The sequence below is a fragment of the Chiloscyllium punctatum genome, chromosome 30 (genome assembly GCF_047496795.1).
Source record: "Chiloscyllium punctatum isolate Juve2018m chromosome 30, sChiPun1.3, whole genome shotgun sequence".
Lineage (NCBI taxonomy): Eukaryota > Metazoa > Chordata > Chondrichthyes > Orectolobiformes > Hemiscylliidae > Chiloscyllium > Chiloscyllium punctatum.
The window spans coordinates 47,508,488-47,533,328 of NC_092768.1; the positions used below are offsets into that span (position 1 = coordinate 47,508,488).

The following is a 24,841-nucleotide window of genomic DNA, read 5'->3' on the forward strand; positions in this document are numbered from 1 at the left end:
TTAATGACGTTATGGCAGAGAATTCTACAGGTTCACCACTCTCAGGATGAGAATTTTTCATCATCTCACTCCTCAATGTCCTAGCCCAAATCCTTAAATTGCGACCCCTGGTTCTGAGCTCCCTGTCATTGGAATGTCCTTCTGCATTTACTCTTGTTATGGTCTTGCTGGAATTTTACAGGTATCTTTGAGATCCCCCCACCATTCTTCTGAATACCTGTGAAAATAGTCTTAACCAATCCAGTCTCTCTTCACATATCATGAGGGAATCAACTAGGAGAAAGTGAGGACTGCAAGTGCTGGAGATCAGAGTCAAGAGTGTGGTGCTGGAAAAGTACAGCAGACCAGGCAGCATCTGAGGAACAAGAGATTCGATGTTTTGGGCATCGGGAATTCCTGATGAAGGGCCTATGCCCGAAACATCGATTCACCTGGTGCTCAGGTGCTGCCTGACCTGCTGTGCTTTTCCAGCACCACACTCTCGACTCTCTTCATACATCAGTCTTGCCATTCTAGGAATCAGTCTGATGAATCTTCGTTGCACTTCCTCCCTTGCCAGAACATCCTTTCAAAGCTGTACGCAGTGCTCCATGCGTGATCTTACAAAATCAATCTACAATTGCAGCAAGACATTCCTGCTTCTGTACTCAAATCTTCTCACTGTGAAGACCAACATAGTTTGCCTTTTTCACCACCTGCTGCACCTGTATGTATATTTTCTGTGATAGTGTACAAGGGCAGCCAGGTCTCATTGCGCCTTTCCTTTTTGCTATCTATTGTCAGATAATAATCTGCCTTCCTGTTTTTGCTTTCAAATTGGATGACCGCATTATATTTCATCTGTCATGCATTTTACCTACTCATTCAACTTGTCACAATGAAGCATCTCTGTATTCTTCTCACAGTTCACCCAACCACCAAGGTTTGTGTCATTTGCAAATTTGGAGATATCCTGGAGACTTATCAGCCTTATATCCCGTGAATTTCCCTAACATCATTTACGTATTAATGCTGATTTATTTCATTTCCTCCTTCTATGCAATATAATAATCAATGTCATTGTGAGCTGGGATACTGTCTCGATTAGTGGGTTTATAATTTCAAGTTCATAGGAAGCGGAACCTTCCATTAAAAAAAAATCCTATTTACAAGGGCGCACATCCGTTTCCAGCGCCGTCTTCGTGAAGCCGCTCGAGCTCGCGCGCTTTCAAATTTAAACTGCCGAACGCTCGGGTGCCAACCGTCGCTGTGTGGATAGGAACTACAATGCCCGTCAGGCACCGCGGGCAGCTTTTCCCTGATTCCATATTGCAGACCCTCTCTGTTCAGACGCGGATCCCATATACACTATGGGTAATGTAGTTCGGAGCGGGGTTGTGAGCGGTTTGGATGAATTGAACTGCGTCCCTGTGGAGATTTTAAACAGCCTCAGTGAAGAGGGAGCTTTCTGGGCTTGGGGCTGTAATTCAGTCATATTTGAGGAGATGGCCTGTCCCTCGCTCCATCAAACACAGGAAGGCACAGCCAGAGAAACTATCTTCAACATTCTCTCATCAAATGTGAGTTTTTTTTCTCTGAAATGTCCGAGATATTTCTGGAGATGTTGAGTTTCACAAGATTTGGACAGACCTGATAAATGTTGACATTTGTTGTTCTGTTATAGATATTATTGTCCCAAAATAAAACATTCTATTATTAATTACAGGAACATTTTGTCAATAAGGATTTGACATTTTTAGTTCTGTACGTGGGACGACTTGTGAGGTAAATTATTGGTCTTGGCATCCAAGGAACAGTAACAACATAGAGACCAAATTGGCTGAGTCATTAAAAAAAAAGAGATTAACGGTCAATAAGCATGTTTTAAGCCGAAAGAAGGTTTGTGGAGTGTTCCCCAGGGATTGATATTAGGTTTTGCTTTTCTTGCTGTGTGAGAAATAAAACCCACAGTATAATAAATTTCAGTCCGAGTCAAAATCTGAAGCAGCGAATTTTATTGAAACCTTCTTGCAAGACGGGGTGATCAGTGGGCGCACACATTTAGCGATTGCTTTACAATTTATACAGTTTTAATTTTTAGTACTCCCCGTTTACCTCATAGGTCTTCATACCTATCAATCTCCCTTATTGTGTTCTGCCACTACCCAGCTGCGTTCCACCCTTATTACTTCCCCACTTCTCCAAGTTGGTGACATAAGGGAGATTTTGCTAAACTTGGATCTTGATGTTCTTTTCACCTTATCTGTTTGCTTGTAACATCTTCTATTGTTCATAGGTACATTCCATTCCTGAATATACATTTTAACAATGTGTCTTTTCTCGTCTAGTTTATGTGTTTCAGCTCTCTCAGCTATTTTGCTGAGACTGTAAATTTTTAAACTATCATGATGAAAGAAATTATTTGCTAGAATAATTATGCACTAAAGTTAGTACCGAATTATCCACAATTATACACTAAAGTTAGTAATTATTTACCTATATCGCACAATTATACACTAATGTATAACATTTGTATAACTAATTAGTATATACGACACGACCAGCTATCCTTAATAGCCACACACGCAGATGACAGGCAACATGAGTTCGACTGGGACAACACTACTATTATAGGACCAGCCAAACAGAACAGCCAGGGAATTCCTAGAGCCATGGCACTCATCCACAGATTCTATCAACAAACACACCGACCTGGACCCAATATACCGGTCACTGCAGTGGAAAGCTGGAACTGACAACTGGAAGCGGCAGAGACAAACCACGATAAATGCCAGAGGAAACAACACAGAAGCGCTTCACAGGAGGCTCCCAAGCACTGAGGATGTCACCTAGACAGGGAATGAAACGTCTGCAACACAAATTCCCAGCTCGGCGAACAGAACCACAACAACGAGCAGCTGAGTTACAAATCTTCTCACAAACTTTGAACTCAATTATACTTTTAGAAGTACCACTGTTTTACCTATATCCCACAATTTCTCCCCTTTTTTTTATTATCTTTTGTTATCTTCTGCTTTTTTTAATATGTTGCTTCCAAACTGACCAACATTTTTCCCGAAATTTCATCCATTCTGGAATTCTTCCCGGGGTCACTTATTCCTCATTGTTCAACAGGTAGAGCCCTTCCCGCGGATTGTTCTTTAAAGGCATTTGTGTGGCTAAAGTTGTTTCAACTTTAGAATTAATCCCCGTGTGCAGGGTACGATACAGCATCCTAGTGCGATTAGTACTCCCACCACTACGATCAAAGAGGTAAGGACTGAAACCACCACACCCTTCCATTTTCCAAACCATGATTCTAGCCACCCAGTTAATAATGTGCTGATTCCTGAATTTTCAGCTAGTTCTTCGGCTAGTGTTGTTAGACCTTGCAGGGCTTGAGTAATAGACCCATGTGGGGCTGTGTTATTTGGAATAAAGGTACAACAGCTCCCTCCTAACATTACACACACTCCCCCCTTTTCTGCTAGGATCATATCTAGGGCCATTCTATTCTCCCATGCCATTCGGCTGGTTGCATCAAGTTGTTCGGCTATACCTTTAATTGCATCTTTAGTGTGATTGATAAACCTTTGCTGATTATAGAAAATATAATTTATCCAATCCACATTTTTGTTAACTGTTACCCACCAAAAGAGAGCTGATTCAAAGCCTGCCATGATCTGGTTACGAGCCTTGAACTCTTCATGTACCCCTCTTGGGACTCCTATAGAGTCTAGATATACCTGATCATCAAACGAAGTACCCAATAATGATCTCTTACTTCATCCCCCTTCCTTTACTATCTCTTTCTTTTCAAATGCCAGGGTGAACGGAATTGCCAATTGTACAATTGCACACATGCCCCTCCAATCTGGAGGTAGGGCGGGTCTCTATATTTTCTCTCTGCAGTACCACCACAGATCTGCTCGTAAAATCCTTAATGCCGAGTAGTTCCCTCCCTTTTCCGTCACGTACTCAATCTCGGTACATGATTTCAGTTCCCCCAAATATCTGGACCGATCTGTTCCTCGCCTATTTACACACAATCTGTGATTTCCAACCACGGCCGATAACATGGGGGGGCGGAATCTTCAAGCTTTCCTTCTTTAGAGGAGGGAACTTTAATAGAAGGGCATACAATTTTTATTACTCCATGCAGTCTCATCCTGATACAGGGCTATTATGCATATCATGCTCCTCCTGTTTCACTTCCCCCTGAGCGGAAAGGGGACTACTTGGGCCATTGGTCTCCCACAGGCACATGCATAACAATTGCTTTTATTCAAACTTTTCACAGTATACTTTACCCATTCAACCCAGGCATTTGTGCCCCCATATCCCGTTTCTACTTCAATGGTCTGCTTTAAGTCCTTTACCTCTACTATCTTTATCACCTTAGGGTTAGAGTAAAGGATTTTACTATTCCTTTCTCCTACTCGGCTTCTGCCTTTCACCTGTATTTTAAAACAACATCCCAGGAAATTCTTCCCGTCTGCTTTCATCTCTATCCCAAGGATTTGGTTTAATTGGACCTGATAGTTTTCTCCCCCTAAAACTGCTTCATACCATGAAGTTTTCTTTATTATTAAATATATTGGGTTCCATTTTTTATCGGGACAGTCAAGAGCTGAATGGAAGGGGTCTTGGTGTACTGTAACGAGTGGATTAATCAAGAGGTCACCTCTGAGGCCTTCCTGCCTCCGCCATTCTTTACATTCTTTATTCCGAAGATATCTCTTACACTTTTCTCTCTGGGACATTTTCTTCCCGCTGGTTTTATCCCATGCCACAACCCCCCTTTGGAATTCTTTCATAAAATCTAAGACGTATCTCTGAGTTACTGTACTGCCTTTGATTTATTACATCTCCACAATCCACCAGGCTGCAGGCATCTGTTTCTATGACTTGTGGATTTGTACTTTCAGGAACCGTTATCACTGAGTAAGATGACATCACCATAATCTGACAGAGTCCTAAGACTAGAAAAGCTGATATAATGTACCTAAACATTTTTCCCATTCTGTAGTGGTATGGAAGTACTGAGAGACTTAACATACAGTACTGCAGAAACTATCCCGCGCTTACGCTGCTGCCATATAATCAGGAGAGACTTTGCATACTGTATTACAGAAACTATCCCGCGCTCATGCCACTACTGTATAGTCAGTTATTTAAAGTCTTTTCAACTTAAGTTTAAGTGGTTCTTTTGTCAATTCAGCTGTTCAGACTTCTGTCTCAACTGGAGATTCCACTGGCCCTTTGATCCGAGTGTAGTGAGTCCAGCCTTTCTCTGCTGTTCTTATTGCTGTTTCAGTGGTTAGGAGTGCTTGGTCCAGCCCCTCCCAGTCTGGTTGCAATTTGGCCTCTGTCCACTATTTGACTAGGACCCAACCCCCCGGCTGGAGCAGATGGACAGTGAATTCAGGGGATGGAGTCTGTTTTCTGAGGAAAGACAAAGAGAAGGACAAGTCCAGTATATACTTCTTCAAGAACAGATTTTTAGTCTCCAGGGTCGGCAGTTCCCCTTTTGTTCCCAGATAGGGCAGGCCAAACAATATCTTATAAGGGGACAGCCCCATATCTTTCCTTGGGGCTGTTCGCACTCGCAAAAGGGCTTTAGGTAAACACTTAGTCCAAGGGAGTCTGGTTTCTACTACTAATTTAGATAACTGCTTCTTGAGTGTCTGGTTCATTCTCTCAACCTTTCCTGATGAAGTGCCAAGGAGTGTGGAACTCCCAGGAGATTCCTAATCCCTCCATTACCCCCTGGAGTACCCTGGAGGTAATATGAGTTCTCTGATCTGAATCTATGCATTCCACTACACCGTATCTAGGGATTAATTGTTCGGGTATTATCTTGGACACCCCACTTGCAGTTGCAGTGGCTAAAGGGTATGCTTCCACCCATCCAGTTAGGTGATCAATCATTACCAGCATAACTCAGTCTTCCCACTCGGGGTAATTAGGTATAATCTACTCGAATGCTCAGAAATGGTCTTAGCCCAGGTTCTCTCCCTCCTAGGACTTGTTTCCTTAACACCTCCTTGTTTTTTTTAACATGTTACACATCCCTCGCATATCTGTTTGGCTATCGTATATATCCCTTTGCATCCATATTTTCTTAAGACTAAATCACAAATTGCTTGCACTCCCCAGTGACTCCCCTGGTGTAAGACAGCCATAATTTCTCACATCATCATTTTATTCAACATTTCCCTCCCATCGGGTAACATCCAGCACCCATCTGCTGTCTTTGCAGCTCCTAAATCTTTTAGTTCCTTTTCCTCCTTTGCAGTAAACAACGGGGTACCCTGAAGGTCTGGAATTGCAGATATTAGGGAGAGTATCACTGCTCCTTGTGGATTTAGGGCCGCTTCTTTAGCTACCTCATCGGCCAATTTATTTCCCCTTGTTTCCGGGTCATTCCCCTTCTGATGTCCGTTTATATGAACTATCGATATTTCTCTCGGGGGTAACAAAGATTCCAGCACTTGTTTTATTGATTCCTCATGTGCTAGTTCATTTCCTCTGCTATTTATCAGTCCTCTCTCTTGCCAAATTTTTCCAAAGGTATGTACCATTCCAAACGCATATTTGGAGTCTGTATATATCATTCCTTCTTTGTCTTCTAAGTTTCTGAGAGCTCTTTCTAGGGCATAGAGTTCACAAGTTTGGGCTGACCAGCCATTGGGCGGTCTTACAGCCACAGTAACGCTTCCCTCTATTCCATCTACTACAGCATATCCATTGGGCCTTTTACCCCCTCTCCCCGCCACAGAAATGCAGCTGGATTCACATAACTGTCTGTGACTAACACAAGATCATCCTGCTCTATTAAGACTGTCTCATATTTCAAGATCCTAGAGTCTTTGAGCCATCGTCCTGCTTTCTGTGCAATTTGTTCTGTACCTGATTTGGGATGCTGACTATTTAAGGCTTCCCCAAAAGTAAGTTTTCGACTCTCTTCTACCAATAAGGTTGTTGCTGCCACTGCCTGCACGCACTCTGGCCAGTAATGTAGCTTTCAGTTCTTTAATTTAAAATGAATTAATGCAGTCATGTTTTAAATTAACCATGAATCAATATGACAGGTCACTGAGAATGCGTGAAGGAATCCTGCCAATTAATATTGATTCAGGCTAACACAATTGATTTATTATAAATATTAATTATTAATTATATATAATACATAATTCAGGGTGAAAACGTAACAAGTGACAAAAACATTTTAAAAACTGTAATTGCGCAGTTCTGTTTGTTTACCAATCACTTGTGACTTCTCATTCTGTTTCTGTAATTGTTTTGCTCGAGCACATTCATTTTTAAGAACCTCAACAGATTTCATAGCACCATTTGCAGCTAATTCAATTCCCAATTTAGTGGCAGTATCTTATGAGCGTAAAACTGATTCTTCGTGCCTCTCATCACAAAACTGTCGCCATAATCCAATTAACTCTTTTGCTCCCGCTCCCTTTGGCTTAAAATTTAAGAATGACCTTGCTACCCCCCTATCGACTAGGAAAACTACGTCCTCTTTGTAAGGTCCCACCTTTCAATTTATCAAGGGTTCCTGGTGGGTCCCTGGAGGCAGGATCCCCTGACACCCCTATTCTTCATCAAGGTTCATAAACGGTACTGCCTTTGCTTCCTTTTTCAGATCTGGACACTCTCTCTTAAAGTGACCTGTCTTTCCATAGTAATAATGGGATGCGTCTTCCCAGCCGTTGACGGTGCTTTACCCTGCTGGTGATGAAGGACTTCCCAGACGAAGCCCCCACCTTGTGAGAAATAAAACTCACAGTATAATAAATTTCAGTCCGAGTCAAAATCTGAAGCAGAGAATTTTATTGAAACATTCTTGCAAGAAGGGGTGATCAGTGGGCACACACATTTAGGGATTGCTTTGCAATTTATACAGTTTTAATTTTTGGTACTCCCCGTTTACCTCATAGGCCTTCATACCTATCAATCTCCCTTATTGTGTTCTGCCACTACCCAGCTGCGTTCCACCCTTATTACTTCCCCACTTCTCCAAGTTGGTGACATAAGGGAGATTTTGCTAAACTTGGATCTTGATGTTCTTTTCACCTTATCTGTTTGCTTGTAACATCTTCCATTGTTCATAGGTACATTCCATTCCTGAAATATAAATTTTAACAATGTGTCTTTTCTCGTCTAGTTTATGCGTTTCAGCTCTCTCAGCTATTTTGCTGAGACTGTAAATTATCTAAACTATCATGATGAAAGAAATTATTTGCTCGAATAATTTTGCACGAAAGTTAGTACCCAATTATCCACAGTTATACACTAAAGTTAGTAATTATTTACCTATATCCCATATGCTAAATTAATGAGCTGGATCTTGGTGTGCAGGTTACAATTTAATTCAGTTTGGAGATGATGCAAAACTTGGAAGAATTGTAATGTGCGAGAAGTGTTGAGGCTACTTCTATTAATTAATTACTAGAGATCGAGTACAGGTTAATAATTATTTTATTGAAGCGATGCTGGGAGAGCTCCAACTCAATTAAACTGAAGTAAAACTCTGAAGGCGCAGGGGAAAATCTTATAGCACTGATTTGGTCACATCAGCTCATTATTCAACTTCCAATGTTGCTTCATACAAACATAAAAAGAATCACAACTATCCATTCTAGATAATTGATTAATGTTGTTAACATCTCCTTCACCCAGTCAGGACACATTTCATTTTATTTTAGTTAAAAATCACACAACACCACGTTATAGTCCAACAGGTTTATTTGGAAGCACTAGCCTTCGGAGCGCTGCTCCTTCATCAGGTGGTGGTTATATCTTATTTTCGATATTGTAGTTTCAGTGGCTGCTTCCCCTTTACTCATTTTGTTATGTTGCCTTCTATTGTTGCTTACATTCCTGCTGACAGACTCATTTCTAAGATTTTTAACGTCTGTTGTTTTCTCTAATCTGAAAATCTTTGTATAACCCTAACAGGTTAAAAATATAAATTCACTCTATCAGGTAGACAGTGTAGAATTCCAAAACGACGTCGACAGGTTAATGGGTGGGCAAATCTAGAGTTCCAAAGCAGAGGAGTGTGAAGTTGTGCACTTTGATTGGGAAGAACATAGAATTGTAACCCCTGTTTTATGTTGTATTTCAAAGGGCATGCAAGAACACAAGGATCTGGATGTTTATGTGGATAGATCATTGAATGTGGTTGGATTGCTGCAGAACATGAAGTACGTATGTAATATCCCTATAAAAGCAAGGAGGTAATGTTGAACTTGTAGAAGATACTATATAGACCTCAACTGAAATATTGTATATAGTTGTGGTAGGATGGATGTGAACTCATTGGAGAGAGCGCAGAAGTGATTTACAAGAATGGCTCCTGGAATGAAAAACACTGCCTGGCAGTCTGGTGGGAGATAAATTCTATAGAAGTATTCAAGAGGGCATTGGATGATTATGTGCATAAAAATAACATGCAAGGGTATGGAGTAAAATGTGAGAGATTAACACAAGTATATGATGCTCATTTGAAGAACTGGTGCAGCCACATTCTGCTGATTGGCTCTTTCTTGACCAATACCCTGTGAGATCTGTTCTAATGATCACTGTAATGTGCAAGGTATTGACACAGCTCTTACTCATACATAGTCAACATCTATTTTTGTCCCACCAGATAAATTATATCTCCATGTTAGTGGCTCATTAAAAACCAGTAATCTGATGATGAGGTTTTATGGTCAATTTCGAGAGTGTGGTGCTGGAAAAGCACAGCAGGTCAGGCGGCATCCGAGGAGCAGGAGAATTGACATTTCAGGCATAAGCCCTTCATCAGGAAACATCTATTCTCCTGCTCCTTGGATATTGCCTGACCTGCTGTGCTTTTCCAGCACTACACTCTGGACTTTGATCTCCAGCATCTGCAGTCCTCACTTTCTCCTCCTTTATGGTCAATGTGTCCTTTCTCAGTAATTTTAGCAGCAAAGTGAAGGGTTCGAGCTGCGGACTTGGACCTGAGTTCCTGGTTGGCTTGGTCTCCAGGTACAGAGCATAGTAGGAAGGAGTGTACCCAATTCTGGATTTTACATCTCAGAGTTGTGGACAATGCATAAACTCTTACACAGTTCATAGAGAAAGATTAGGAGAAAGTGAGGACTGCAGATACTGGAGATCAGTCAAAGTATGGTGCTGGAAAAGCACAGCAGGTCAGGCAACATCCGAGAAGCAGGAGAATTGATGTTTCCTGATGCCTGAAATGCTTATGCCTGAAATGTCAACTCTCCAGCTCCTTAGTTGCTGTCTAACCTGATGTGCTTTTCCAGTGCTACACTTTCTGACTCTGACTCTTCAGCATCTGCAGTTCTCCTTTTCTCCAAATCATTCTGAAGGGGAAGGGGAAATTTTTGACAGTATCATGGGGAAAGGAGACGGTGCGTACTTTTGTGGATCACATGGTTAATGTTTTGGGTATTTGTTGAGGACGGGAGTGGTCTGGCAGGGACTTATAGAGTCATAGAGATGTACAGCACGGAAACAGACCCTTCAGTCCAACCCGTCCATGCCGACCAGATATCCCAAACCAATCTAGTCCCACCTGCCAGCACCCGGCCCATATTCCTCCAAACCCTTCCTATTCGTATACCCATCCAAATGCCTCTTAAATGTTGTACCAACCTCCACCACATCCTCTGGCAGCTGATTCCATACACGCACCACCCTCTGCGTGAAAAAGTTGCCCTTTAGGTTTCTTTTATATCTTTCCCCTCTCACCCTAAACCTATATCCTCTAGTTCTGGACTCCCTGACCCCAGGGAAAAGACTTTGTCTATTTATCCTATCCATGCCCCTCATAAGTTTGTAATAAGGTCACCCCTCAGCTTCCGACACTCCAGGGAAAACAGCCCCAGCCTGTTCAGCCTCTCCCTGTAACTCAGATCCTCCAACCCTGGCAACATCGTTGTAAATCTTTTCTAAATCCTTTCAAGTTTCATAACATCTTTCCGATAAGAAGGAGACCAGATTGGCACACAATATTCCAACAGTGGCCTAACTAGTGGCAGCACGTTGGCACAGTGGTTAGCACTGCTGCCTCACAGCTCCAGAGATCCGGGTTCAATTCCCGACTCAGGTGACTGACTGTGTGGAGTTTGCACATTCCCCCCGTGTCTGCGTGGGTTCCCTCCGGGGGCTCCGGTTTCCTCCCACAGTCCAAAGATGTGCAGGTCAGGTGAATTGGCCATGCTAAATTGCCCATAGTGTTAGATAAAAGGGTAAATGTACGGGAATGGGTGGGTTATGCTTCGGCGGGTCGGTGTGGACTTGTTGGGCCGAAGGGCCTGTTTCCACACTGTAAGTAATCTAATCTAATCTAATGTCCTGTACAGCCGCAACATGACCTCCCAACTCCTGTACTCAATACTCTGGCCAATAAAGGAAAGCATACCAAACCTCTGGCAATGGCAAGGAGTGACCTTTCAGAGTTATCTATAGGAGGCATCTGGGTAATCCATAGGAGAGACTTCGGGTGGTTTTAAGTCAAAGAGGGTGATCTACAGGAGTCACAGTATATCAACTGTCGGAGTCGGCACAATGTATAGGGGTCACTGGGTGCAATGTATAGGAGTCACTAAGTGCAGTGGATTAGAGGACACAACAGTTCAGCTAAGATCTTCAATACACAGCCTCGTAAATTGAGATGCCAGATCAGAAGAGATTGGTAAACTTTATTCTGTCATTAGAATTGAGAATAAGCTTGTTAAAACTAATTCACAAAAACTCATCATGAGTTAAACCTTAAACATAAAAGTGTATATCAATCCTGACCAAAATCAGAGGCCAAAAATAATTATTCACATTAAAAATAACAGAATGTGAATAATACACAACAATAGTTCTCCATGAGTCAAAAAGTGTGGTGCTGGAAACGCACAGCAGATCAGACGGCAACCGAGGAGCAGGAGAGTTGACATTTTGGGCATAAGCCCTTCATCAGGAAACGTCAATTCTCCTGCTCCTCAGATGCTGCCTGACCTGCTGTGCTTCTTCAGCGCTAAACTTTTTGACCCTTCAGAATGATTGTTTTCTCTGGGCTGATTTCCTGAACTGATACACTTTGTTCAAGTCAATAATTTGTTTTGATCCTTCATTACGCCACACTTTTTGACTCATGGAGAACTATTTTTATGTATTATTCACATTCTGTTATTTTTAATGTGAATAATTATTTTTGGCCTCTGATTTTGGTCAGGATTGATATACACTTTTATGTTTAAGGTTTAACTCATGATGAGTTGTGTTCAAATGATTATCCAATCAGAGTACTGAAAGATGAACCAATCAAGGCATTGAAAAGATGTCCAATATCAAATTAAGTTTGGGAATGAAATGTGGTCAATATTTATTACAAAACCAGTAATTCTGGCAAGAATTTCAGTTATTTGTAATAATGTATTCATAGAATCACAGAGATGTGCAGCACAGTAACAGACCCGCATGTCCAACTCATCCATGCCACCCAGATGTCCTAAATTGATCTAGTCCTGTCTGCCAGCATTTGGACCATATTCCTTAAAAGCCTTCCTATTCAGATACCCATCCAGATGTCTTTTAAATATCGTAATTGTACTAGTCTTTGGCAGCTCATTCCATTCACACACCATCCTCTGTGTGAAGAAGTTGCCCCTTAGGTCCCTTGCCCCAGCCTATTCAGCCTCTCCTAGGAGAAAGTGAGGACTGCAGATGCTGGAGGTCAGAGCTGAAAATGTGTTGCTGGAAAAGCGCAACAGGTCAGGCAGCATCCCTAAAGTTCAAACCATCTAACCTTGGCAACATCCCTGTAAATCTTTTCTGAACCCATTCAAGTTTCACAACATCCTTCCTATAGCAGGGAGATCAGAACTGAACACTGTATTCCAATAATGGTCTATCCAATGTTCTGTACAGCTAAAATATGACCTCCCAACTCCTATACTCAATGCACTGACCAATAAAAGCGAGCATACCAAACATCTTCCCTATCCACCTGCGAATCCACTTTCAAGGAACTATGAACCTGCACTCCAGGATGTCTTTGTTAAACTCACTCCCTCAGACCTTACCAATAAGTGTATAAGTCCTGCCCTGATTTGCCTTTCCAAAATGCAGCACCTCATATTTATCTAAATTAAACTCCATCTGCCACTCTTCGGCCCATTGGCCCATCTGATCAAGATCCTGTTGTATTATGAGGTAATCTTCTTTGCTGTCCATTACACCTCCAATATTTGGCGTAACCTGCAAACTTTATACTAACCTATGTTCACATCCAAATCATTTGTATAAATGACAAAAAGCAGTGGACATTTATGACAGTTTACAATGCCTCTTGCAGAAGTGGAACAGCAATGGATTTGCAGGGATCTTGATAGATAATCTATGCATTTAACAATCAATATGGCTATGATGGATATTTATAGACACAACTAACATAATCTGGTTGAAACTGTATCAATTCATTAATTTATTAAGGCTACCAAACCTTGAATTCATTAAGGCTTGTGGGCAGTAATCTGGAGCTTCAGCAATGTTGTATCATTGTGATTGCAGGTTTCATGCCAGTGTTCACTACCACCCACATGTTTATCATCTAAACTTGGCTCCCAACAACATGGTTAAATGGAAAACCTGTGATTACTTTCTACAGTTGTTTTCTGTGACTGGTCACAGATTGTTTTCTGATGACCATGGAGTGAAAGTATAAAGGTTTGAGGCTCCCGATTTGAATACATCTCCCTAAATGGTACTGAAGATTCTGGCCTCGATTTACTCCTTAAGCCAGTTAATATTGGAGATCTAAGTTGTACTGTTCCTTGGTACAATTCTCAAATCATTTGTGTTCCTCATGAAGCTTTCTGCTTGCTATTCCTTCAGGGCTAATTTTCTGATTTGTCCAGGGGTGAATGGCAATGACTTGACTGAAAAGGGGATAGGTTGTAAGAGAAACTCCATGAAGCTGACATCCTATCATCTGCAGAATTTTTATTTTGATGTGATTTCCTCAGATGTTTTTGCCATGAGGTCAATGTCCAAGTCACAGTCACTCCTTAAGTATTGGTATTGCCTTGATCAGGGAGTTACTCCCTGATTCCAATTGCCACTCCCTGCTTCACAGTCTCATTCCCCAGTCAGAATCAATATATTGTTTGGAGAGTGACTGCCATGTAGATTATGACTTTTATGTCCTTATGGAGTTGATAGTTAATGAAGATTTGTCTACCTGTTTACCCTGTGCTGACAGATTCACCTTTTCTGAGCTCATTCTGGCAACATTTGATGAGGAGAAGGTCACATCCCCACGTTGGTGCTACAATTGGTGCTCTTTGTTTAAATTGCTTAATGAGGACCAAAAAGGATATTTCCAAGTGTGCAATGATAGAACTACAGTTTCATCAGAAACAAGCTCTGACTATCACTAACTACCCTCATCCATTCTGAGCCTCCCCCTCCACAGCACTTTCCTCGTAATCACAGCAGCAATGGCCCTATCCCCTACTCCCGAATTCAATGGGTCAACAGCGTAAATACCTGTCATTTTATTGTCTCAAAATTGGTCACCCTGGAGTGTTATGGACCAGGCTAGACACCCTCAGAATATTTTAAGCAGGTAGCCTAGACCTGAACTTTTTCTTATTGTAAAGGTAAATGTGAAGTGGCTGTTCCAAGCGTGATGCAACTGGTCAAACTACTTGGCTTCAAACAAAATAATTTAGTTAAACACTACAGTTGAAGCATGAACAAAAGAAACCGGAATTTAGAATAACTTAACAATTGGAAAACTTAACTGACTTGATACAGGAATTAACTAATGAACTATTCCAATATAGTAACATCCTTTAAACATACCCTTTGGGAAAAGGGTAAATTCAATCACAGATTCTTACAGGCAGGGGGATCTTCTTCCAGAGAAATTCAGAAGAAATTCAAAAGAATTTGTTGCTAAAGTTTGCAACTCCTTTAGACTCTGACATCTTGTGACTGCCCCAGCTAATACAAGCTAGAAAAAACCTGAACTGGGAGAATTGACCACTCCCCTTCCATTGTTAAACGAGACGCTTCAGTATCTTTGCCTTTACGGCTTCTCTTCAAAAGAACAAGGACAAAATAACCTTTTTAAAGTGACAGCATTGTCACAGGAGTCAGTCTCCAAGTCACAGTTACTTCCTAACTAAAGAGTCTCCTCTAGGCATCATATTACTCGCTGAGCAATGTGCTGTTCCCAGAGTACAATCATTCCACAAATCAGTGTCACTCCCTGAGGAACATTGCTTTTCAAGCATTTGCTCAATCTCCTTTTCTAGTCATCTCTCTGCTTCTATGTCCCTCCCTCCTGTGTTTCCTTCTTCGCAAAAGAAATCTTCTCAAAACTCGCTTCCCTGTTCTCAGCTAATCCCATTATGGCACAGCAACACTGCCTTGTCTGCTGAGGTTTTTCCTCTCTTCTGACTTGCTGTTAAACCCATCCCACACTGATGTTGTCAGTTTGAAATCCTCTGAAGATGAAGAACGATATTCTCACACTAGAAATCTCTGTCAAACATTTACCAAGGGAACTGAGACAACAGCTGCAGCAAGTGAGGATTTATTCAGGTGGGACAATGTCAAGTTTAAATATCCACCTCATCTGCTGCTCAAAGTCACCTCCATCTCTCTGGTCATTCCGAACGCTTCTGGAAACTGGCGTTACACCAGAAATATTTGGATTGACTATGAGAGATGTCAATCAGAGAGCCCACCCACTCTGCCCATTCTCTCCTCTTCCTCTTCCTCTTCCTCTTCCAGAGCTGGTTCACTTCCTGTCGGGACTGAAAACCAAGTGAGATGACGAGTGAACGGCAGCGTTTATACAAATTGTATCTCATAATATCCACACCACTTTTCAGGCAGTCTGACTATCCTGTGGGCAGTCAGGGGTGGAAATGTCCCTTATGCTGTGTGAGAAGATCCAGCTGAGAGAGCTGTTTACTCGGTGCTTTGTGCTGAACTGTTTGACTGGAGCTGTTTGTTTAGTATTGATTATGTTTATTGGAAGCATTTCCCTCTGATTTCCAGCTGGGTTTTTGTGGATGGCTCATTCTTGAATATGAGAAGGTGAGATGTAATTATCGGGGATGTGCAGAGTGAGGATTCTTACTGATTTATCTTACTGAGTTCTCTGTTTATTTTTGGAGTTGATTTATTATCCTGGGTACTGCTAATTGGCGAATGAATTGTGAATGGTGTAGAAGAGAATGGGGAGAGTGGGTGTGCTCTCTGATTGACATCTCTCACACCCAATCGAAATATTCCTGGAGCAGTATGAGATTCCCGAAGCTTGGGAAACTGACCAGTGAAATGTCGGTGACGTTGAGCATGATGTGCGAGGATGGGCGCCGCTCCATCATTCCATAGAAAACTCAACACTGTCCAGGACAAAGAAATCTGCTTAATTGTGTTATGGACAAGTCTAAACCCCCTCAAAATATATTCAGGAGATAGTCTAGACCCTATTTGCTTCTTATGTTAAAGATAAGTGTAAGATCTTGTGTTCTGGATGCAATTTGATTGGTCAAATTACCAGGCTTCAAACGAACACACTATTCATATACTATAAGTAAAATAAACGAATTGGCTTTACTGGAACTATCAAATTGCTTAACAAAACAATATATATTAACTACTACTAATTAACTGCTCCAATATTGTAACATCCCATAAACACACCCTTGGCAAAGGCAAATTCAGTGAAATAGGTTGTCTCAGCAGCAGGAAGAAAACTCCAGCTTTTAAATATAACGGAGAGAGTAATAAGAGTTTCCACATTCCGCATCAAGACCCAGCAACTGCTTAAAGCAAAACTAAAAAATCTTGGTTCTATGGGAGCTTGACTCCATCCATTGAGACTGCTTCAATTGTTCCAACTTAAAATAAAACAAGCCATCACAAGCTATTTACTTTATCGGATTCAAATAGACAGCTTATTACCTCTCTTCCAAAAAAAGCCTGGTTAAAATACACCTCTTAAAGCCATAGTATTGTCACAACTGGCATTCTATCCACTACCTTGAACATTCAGTTCTTACACCACTGCCACACTGCTTTGAAAATACCTTATAAACCTATGAATTCTATGATTTAGAAGGACAAGGAATAGCAATGATTGGTTGGAACATGGAGTTTAGGCCAAAGTCAGAACAATCAAGAACATATTGACTACTACGGCAGATTAGTCATAGAGGTGGACAGCATGGAAACACGCCCTTTATCCCAACTTGCCCATGCCTCCCAGTTTTCACAATTCAAACTAGTCCCATTTGCCTGTGTTTGGTCCATATCCCTCCAGACCTATCCCACTCTTGTACCTGTCTAAATGTTTCTTAAATGATAACATTATACTCGCTTCGACTACTACCTCTGGCAGCCCATTCCAGACACTCATCACCCTCTGTGTGAAAAAATTGCCCTGTGTATCCTTTTGTATCTCTCCCTACTCACCTTAAACCTAAGCCCTCTAGTTTTAGACTCCTATCATGGGGAATAACTTGTGGCTATCTACCTTATCGATGCTCCTCATGATTTTATAGACTTCTATAACATCACCCCTCAGTTTCCCATGCTCCAAGAAAAAAAGTACCAGCATATACAAACTCTCCTTATAACTCAAACCTTCCAGTCCAGGTAGCATCCTAGTAAATCTTATCTGCATTCTTTCCAGTTTAATAATATCCTTTCTATATTGGGGTAACCAGAACTACACGCTGTACTCCAAATGTGGCTTCACCAATGTCTTTTATAGCTGCATCAAGACATCCCAACTCCTGGACTCAGTGCTCTGACTGATGAAAACAAGCATGCTGAAAACTGCCTTCATTACCCTGTCTACCTGTGACTCCATTTTTAAGGAGCTATGAACCTGAACCCACAGATCTGTTCTATAATGCTGCCAAGGGTCCTGCCATTGACTGTGTAAGCCTTGCCTTACCAAAATGCAACATCTAAAACAAGCTCCATCTGCTATTCCGCAGATCACTGGCCCAATTGATCAAGATATTACTGCATTCCCAGATAACCTTCTTCACTGTCCACTATACCGCCAATCTTGGTGTCACCTGCAAACTTACTAACCATACCTCCTAAATTCTCCTCCAAATTATTTATATAAATGATGAATGAGAGTGGACCCAGCACCAATCCCTGTGAAACACTGCTGGTCACATTCTGAAAAAAAACACTGTACCACCACCTTCTGCCATCAAGCCAATTTTGTATCCAGTTGGCTAACTCTCCCTAGATCCCATGAGATTTAAGCTGACTCAACAACATACCATGCGGTACCTTGTCAAAGGCCTTGCTAAAGTCCATGTAAGCAACATCATCATACTGCCCTTATCTACTCTCTTGGTCAGTCCTTCAAAAACTTAATCAAATTCGTGAAACATGATTTCCCATGCACAAAGCCATGCTGACAATGCCAAATGAGTCCTTGCCCCTCTAAATACCTGTAGATCCTGTCTCTCAGAATCTCCTTAACAACTTACCCACTATGGACATTAAGCTCACCAGTCTGTAGTTGCCAGGCACTTCTCTGCAGCCTTTCTTAAATAATGGCATAACATTAAGCCAACCCCAATCTCCAAGCGCTTGTGGCTGTTGATGATGTAAATGTCTCCACTAGGGGCCCCCCAATTTCCTCCCTAGCTTCCCATTGTCCTGGGATATACATGGTCCCAGGGATTTATTTGGCTTAATATGTTTTAAGACTTCCTGTACCACCTCTTCTGTAATGTGGACTTTTTTAAGACATCACCTTAAGACGGTAAATACTGACAAGAAATATTAATTTAGGATCTCACCCATCTCTTGTATCTCCACACATAGATAACCTTGTCAATCTTTAATAGGCCGTGTTCTCTCCATAGTTACTCTTTTGCCCTTCATGTACTTGTAGAATCTCTTTGGATTCTCATTTATCTTATCTTCCAAAGCCATCTCATGTCCTCTTTTAGCCCTCCTGATTTCTCTCAAGTGTACTCCAACACTCTCTGTACTTCTCAAGGATCCCTTGATCCCAGCTGCCTTTACATGTCACATGCCTTCTTCTTTTTCAAGACCAGGACTCAATAACTCTAATCATCCAGTGTTCCCTACTCCTGCAAGCCTTACCCTTTGCTCTAACAGGAACATTCTGGCCCTGAAGCCTCATTAATTCACTTTTGTAAGCCTCCCACTTGCCAGACATCCCTTTGCCTACAAACAGCTTCCCTGAATCAATTCTTGAAATTTCCTGTCTAAGACTATCAAACTAGCCTTGCTCCAATTTCACTCTAACTTGTGAACCAGACATATTCTTTTTCATAGCTATTTTAAAAGTACTGAAATGGAATTACGGTCACTGGTCCCAAAGTGCTCCCCCACTAACACTTCGGTCGCTTGCCCTGCCTTATTTCCCAAGAGGAGGTCAAGTTTTCTCTAGTAGAGCCATCTACTTACTGCATGAAAAATTCTTCCTGACCTACTTCACAAATTTCTCTCCATCCAAGCCCTTAACGTTATGACAATCTCAGTTGATGTTCGGTAAGTTAAAATCACCTATTATTAAAACCCTATTATTCTTGCAGCTATCTGTGATCTGTTTATATATTTGCTCCTCAATCTCCTGCTGACTACTAGAGGGCCTCTTGTACAATATTATCAAAATAATCTCCCCCTTTTTATTTCTCAGTTCTACCCACTTAGACTCAGTGAACGAACTCTCTAGAATGTCTGTTTTCAGTGCCGTGGTGTCCTCCCGATTCAAAATTACAACTCCCCCTCCTTGCTTGACTCCTCTTCTGTCCTTTCTATAGCATCTGTACCCTGAGACATTGAGCTGCCGATCCTTTCTCTCCCCCAGCCATGTTTCTGTAATAGCTATAGTATCACAGTCCTGTGTACCCATTCATGTCCTGAGTTAATTTGCCTTACCTGTCAGGCCTCTTGCATTGAAATAAATGCAGTTTAACTCAGACTTCCCTTGCTCCCTGCGGTGCTTTTGCCTGTCCTGTTTGGTACTGGGATTACCAACACCACCTTTACGATTTAACTTGCTCTCATTAACCTCTGCACTGTCCTCATCCTTCTCTTTTGTCTCAGTACTGCTTTGGATCATACACCCTTGCCAGACTAGTTTAAACCCTCTAGTAAATCTCCTTGCCAGGTTATTGGCTCTCCCTCCAGGTCAGGTGCAACCCCTCCCTCTTCTTTTGGTAACCGCTACCCCAGAAGAAATCCCAATGATCAAAGAATCTGAATCCCTGCCCCCTGCACCAGCTGTCAAGCCACGCATTCATCTGCCAAATCCTCCTATTCTCACTAACCAGAAGTAGTCCAGAAATTACTACACTTGTAAGATTAGGGGACTGAATAGCTTAGCTCCTAGTTCTTGTTTGTAAATGCAAAGGAACATCACCACTTGCCAATTCCTCTTCAAAGCCCACAGCCTGTCTGGAAACTGTATTGCCATTGTTACGCTACCACCAGTTCAAAATCTTTTAACTCCATTCCTAAAGTGCTTTGGATGTCCCTACACCATATGGACAGCAGTGGTTGATGAAGTGGCTTAGCACCTCCTCTTCAGAGCAATTAGAGATGGGAACAAATGACGATTTATACAGAAAATTCTATCCAATAAAGAAATAAATAAAAAAATTACTGAGGAATAATTCCCTCGAGTTAAGGAGTAGAAGGAGTTGGAGGAAACTTGTTTTATTTTCCTGTTTTACAGAACGATTGCACTGTACAACACCAGACAATACAGAGGATAGACGTCGCAGATAGATGCTGACCATCACCCAAGGAACAGCTGCAAAACTGTGTGAAGGCATTCAGTCCTCGTGTAGCATTGTTCAACACAGAACGTTGGGCCATCATCTGGAAATCAGTTGGTTCAAGGGACCATTGACAGATCTGAAACTGGTTAGTGGTGTGGAACCTTCCATCAAAACCAACCTTTCTGAAGGTTTGGCTGTGGGTGATCAGTCAGGGTGAGGCTGGGATGTGGCGTGAGTGGTTCCAAGTTGAGAGCTTCAGTCATTCATCAAGTCTCATGACCCACTGACACATTCCTGCAGGGGAGAGGCTGTTTAAGAGTGAGCTCTATTCGTGAGATTTCACACAATCATCAATGCTCATGAATCAGCAACACATTCACACTGGGGAGAAGGTATTCAATTGTGAGGTTTGTGACAAGGGCTTTTCACAGTTATCAGGCCTGGTGAATCATCAGCGCATTCACACGGGGAAAAAATCATTTTTGTGTGAGGTATGCAACAAATCATTTCTGCAGTCATCAAAGCTCCTTGTGCACCAACTCATTCACACAGGGGAAAAGCCTTTCACGTGTGAAGTGTGTATCAAATCATTCTCCCAGTCATCAACCCTGCGTAAACACCAACGCATTCACACAGGCGAGAAACCATTCAGGTGTGAGGTGTGCGAGAAATCATTCTCACAGTCAGAGAACCTCTGCAGACATCAGCGCATCCACACAGGGGAGAAGCTATTCAAGTGTAAGGTCTGTGACAAGTCATTCTCTGACTCATCTAGACTCCTGCGCCATCAAAGGATTCACACGGGGGAGAAGCCATTCACATGTGAGGTGTGTGATAAATCATTCTCCGTGTCGTCACATCTCCGTGTGCATCAACGCATCCACACAGGGGAGAAACCTTTCAGATGCAAGGTGTGTGACAAAGTATTCTCGCAGTCAGAAAACCTGCGCACACATGAACGTGTTCACACAGGGGAGAAGCCATTCACGTGCGATGTGTGTGACAAAAAGTTTGCACAGTCAGGACAACTCCGTATACACCAACGCATTCACACAGGGGAGAAGCCATACATGTGCAAGGTTTGTGACAAATCATTCTCTGACACGTCAGGTCTCCTGCTCCATCAGAGGATTCACACAGGGGAGAAACCATTCACATGCAAAGTGTGTGACAAATCATTCTCTGTGTCATCAACACTCCACAAGCACCAACGCATTCACACAGGGGAGAAGCCATTCACATGCGAAGTATGTTTCAAATCATTCTCAGATTCATCATACCTCTGCAGACATCAGCGTATTCATACAGGAGAGAAACCATTCATATGTGATGTGTGCAATAAATCATTCTCAAGGTCATGCAACCTGCTGCTCCATAAGAGGATTCATACAGGGGAGAAACCATTCACTTGTGAAGTTTGCAATAAATCGTTCTCGTCATCCTCGACCCTCCGCACACACCATCACGTTCATACTGGGGAGAAACCATTCACATGTGAAGTGTGTGACAAATCGTTCTCTCAGTCAGGGATCCTTCGCACACACCAACGCATCCACACAGAAGGCAAACCATTCAAGTGTGAAGTGTGTGACAAATCATTCTCGCAGTCAGAAAGCCTCCACAGACACCAGTGCATCCACACAGGGGAGAAACCATTTATGTGCAATGTATGCAACAAATCATTCTCAAGGTCCTGGAATCTCTTGTTCCACCAGAGGATTCATACAGGGGAGTAAAAGGTTTCTGATATCTTTGATGACCTAGGACATTACAAGATTCACACAGAAAAGAAACTCTTCAGTGCAATATTTATGACAAGGCTTTCACATGGAATTTCTCCTGGTCCATCAACACATGATTGCAGGATAGGAACCCTACTGGCATGTATTCTGTAATGAAGCCTCCACAAAGTTATCTTGTCTCTCAGAACATCAACAGTCCCAAGTATTTGCCAGTCTCTCATTGAATGTGAATTCCCTCCCTAACAGCATTGTCAATCTACCTACAGAACAAAGACTACAGTAGTTCAAGATGACAGCTCACCACCACTTTTCAAGGTCATCCAGGGACAAACAATAAATGCTGGCCCTGCCAGCTGTGCCCATGTCCCATGAGTGAATTTTAAAAGTTGCGCACAAACTCACTATGCAGGGTGTTCAGTAGGACTGGGACACAGGAAAAAAAAGCAGTTTTTACTCCCATCAAACAATTAGTGATCACAACACTGTGTTGTCAACAATGGAGTCACCCTGCTTTGTGATGCCAGGACTGAGAGAAACCCCTTGCAACAAGGACAACCAGTTGTATTATCCAGAGGGTTAACACAAACTGAACAACGCTGTACATAGATGGTATTTAAGTATCTGATTGTTGTGTTCTGGGTATTGTGGCTGGTGAAGAATGTTACTTCATGTACAGAGGTGTAACTGGGAAGTGAAGTACAAGCAAGGGAAACAGATATACATCAATGACATGCTATCGAGTGCTGCACTATCTAAGAAGGAGGTTGATGCTGATACACAGTGTGATATAGTCTAGATTCAATAAGAAGCAACAGCATGACATGCTTCAGGAGGCATTGGGCCCAATGCAAACATTAGTGCAGATCTTCTAGTCTCGAGATCATCAGCTACTGCTCTTGAAGCACAAAATGTGCAATGAAACCCCTTGCAAGTTCAAACATACTATCCCTATGGGAATTTCCCGAGAAGTTGCAAAGTCCAATGGGGAAAAAAGCCTCTTAAAAAGTCTCCAAATCTGAATTAGTATCAGAGAGTTTGTTCAGTTCCAATATGCTCTTATAAATTCTGTTTTATTTTCCTGTATTTTTAATTGTGGACTGAAATGAGAAAAGAACTGTTTTAAAATCAAGAATTGCTGGAGGATTGTTGACTGGTTTGAAAGCAGTTTGACTGTCATTGCAGGCATCGTTCATATAGCTGCTGATTTCAGCAGTACCTGAAATGTATGTTGCAGTCAAGTTGGAACCAGAGAGTTGTGTACAAGGCAGCTTTGGCAATTAGTAACTGACTGAAACAATGATCAGTTCTCATTGACAATGGCCTTCTGTCTGCCAACAATGGTGATTGGTTTGGGGCAGCTTGGAGCTGCATTTGTTCTCTGGAACAAAAACACCTAGCAATCTGAAGAAAACGCAGTTTAATTTTTCTTCAGCAGTTGCAGTAAATGATATTTTCTAATTAATCAGTTCGCAACTTTATAAAAGGGTGAACTGGTCCCCATGGCAAACCAGTGAAAACATCTGAAGAAGGAAGACCAACATTCACAAGAATCATCTCTGGAATGCTATGAACAGGAACCATTCTCACTTATTTCCCTCTGTATCTGTGTGTAAAGGAGAGTTTGAAAGGGATTAGACTTTTAACGAGTAGAGTGATATGCCAGAAGCTCCTTATTGTTGACCTGTAGCTAGAGTCTGTTTACTTCTCATATATCGTCATTGTTGTTAAGTACAGAAATCTAGTCAGTATTTTCTGTTATTTTGGGTATAAAGCACATCTAAATCGGAGATTTCTATGTGCGTTTTAATATCTCTAATTTTTGTGATATCTCCAAGAGTAGTGGGGCTTGATTTCCAGTGTGCTACCCCAGCAAGATGTAACATTTAACTGAATAGTTGCCCAGGAGATTTTAAATCCCAAGCTAATATCTGACCCATTGACTACAGCCAACTGATCCCCATCACCTCTGATTCTTGGCTGGACAACTTCACTGCCCGATCCAATAGGCCACCTTCCCAGATGCAACCTGACCATCCCTAATACCCGATCACCTCTGATCAGACAGAACTCCCCTTCTGACAATCCCTCCTGACCTGACTAACACCCAACTTAGTTGTCCATTCTCCCACCCTAACCAGCTGCCATTCAACCCATTAACTACACTAGCCCCTACTTACCTCATCCATCTACCCATCTTGACCATTCACACATTGATCCTCTCATATCATAATATTCACACTGGTCCTTTATCTTGGGCAGCTAGCTCCGTAAATAAAAGATATGTCTTTTGCATTGATTCTCTTC

General features: G+C 41.9%; 2 protein-coding genes across 2 annotated transcripts in view; both read left to right on the forward strand.

Moving 5' to 3' along the window:
* Window positions 1–20,822, forward strand: part of LOC140455649 (uncharacterized) — a 35,056-nt gene extending 14,234 nt beyond the window's left edge. Inside the window, exons 4-5 of the mRNA XM_072550625.1 lie at window positions 9,127–9,203; window positions 20,750–20,822. The gene's annotated coding sequence lies outside the window, so the exon portion shown is untranslated. The remainder of the gene's footprint in view (window positions 1–9,126; window positions 9,204–20,749) is intronic.
* Window positions 20,823–21,148: 326 nt separating this feature from the next.
* On the forward strand, window positions 21,149–23,999 carry LOC140455623 (uncharacterized). The gene has a single exon (XM_072550565.1). The coding sequence runs from the start codon at window positions 21,149–21,151 to the stop codon at window positions 22,529–22,531; it is 1,383 nt and encodes a 460-aa protein (XP_072406666.1). The 3' UTR covers window positions 22,532–23,999.
* Window positions 24,000–24,841: the final 842 nt, after the last annotated feature.

Coding starts and splice junctions, on each gene's coding strand:
- LOC140455623 (XM_072550565.1), top strand. CDS start 21,149: ATGCTCATGAATCAGCAACACATTCACACTGGGGAGAAGGTATTCAAT.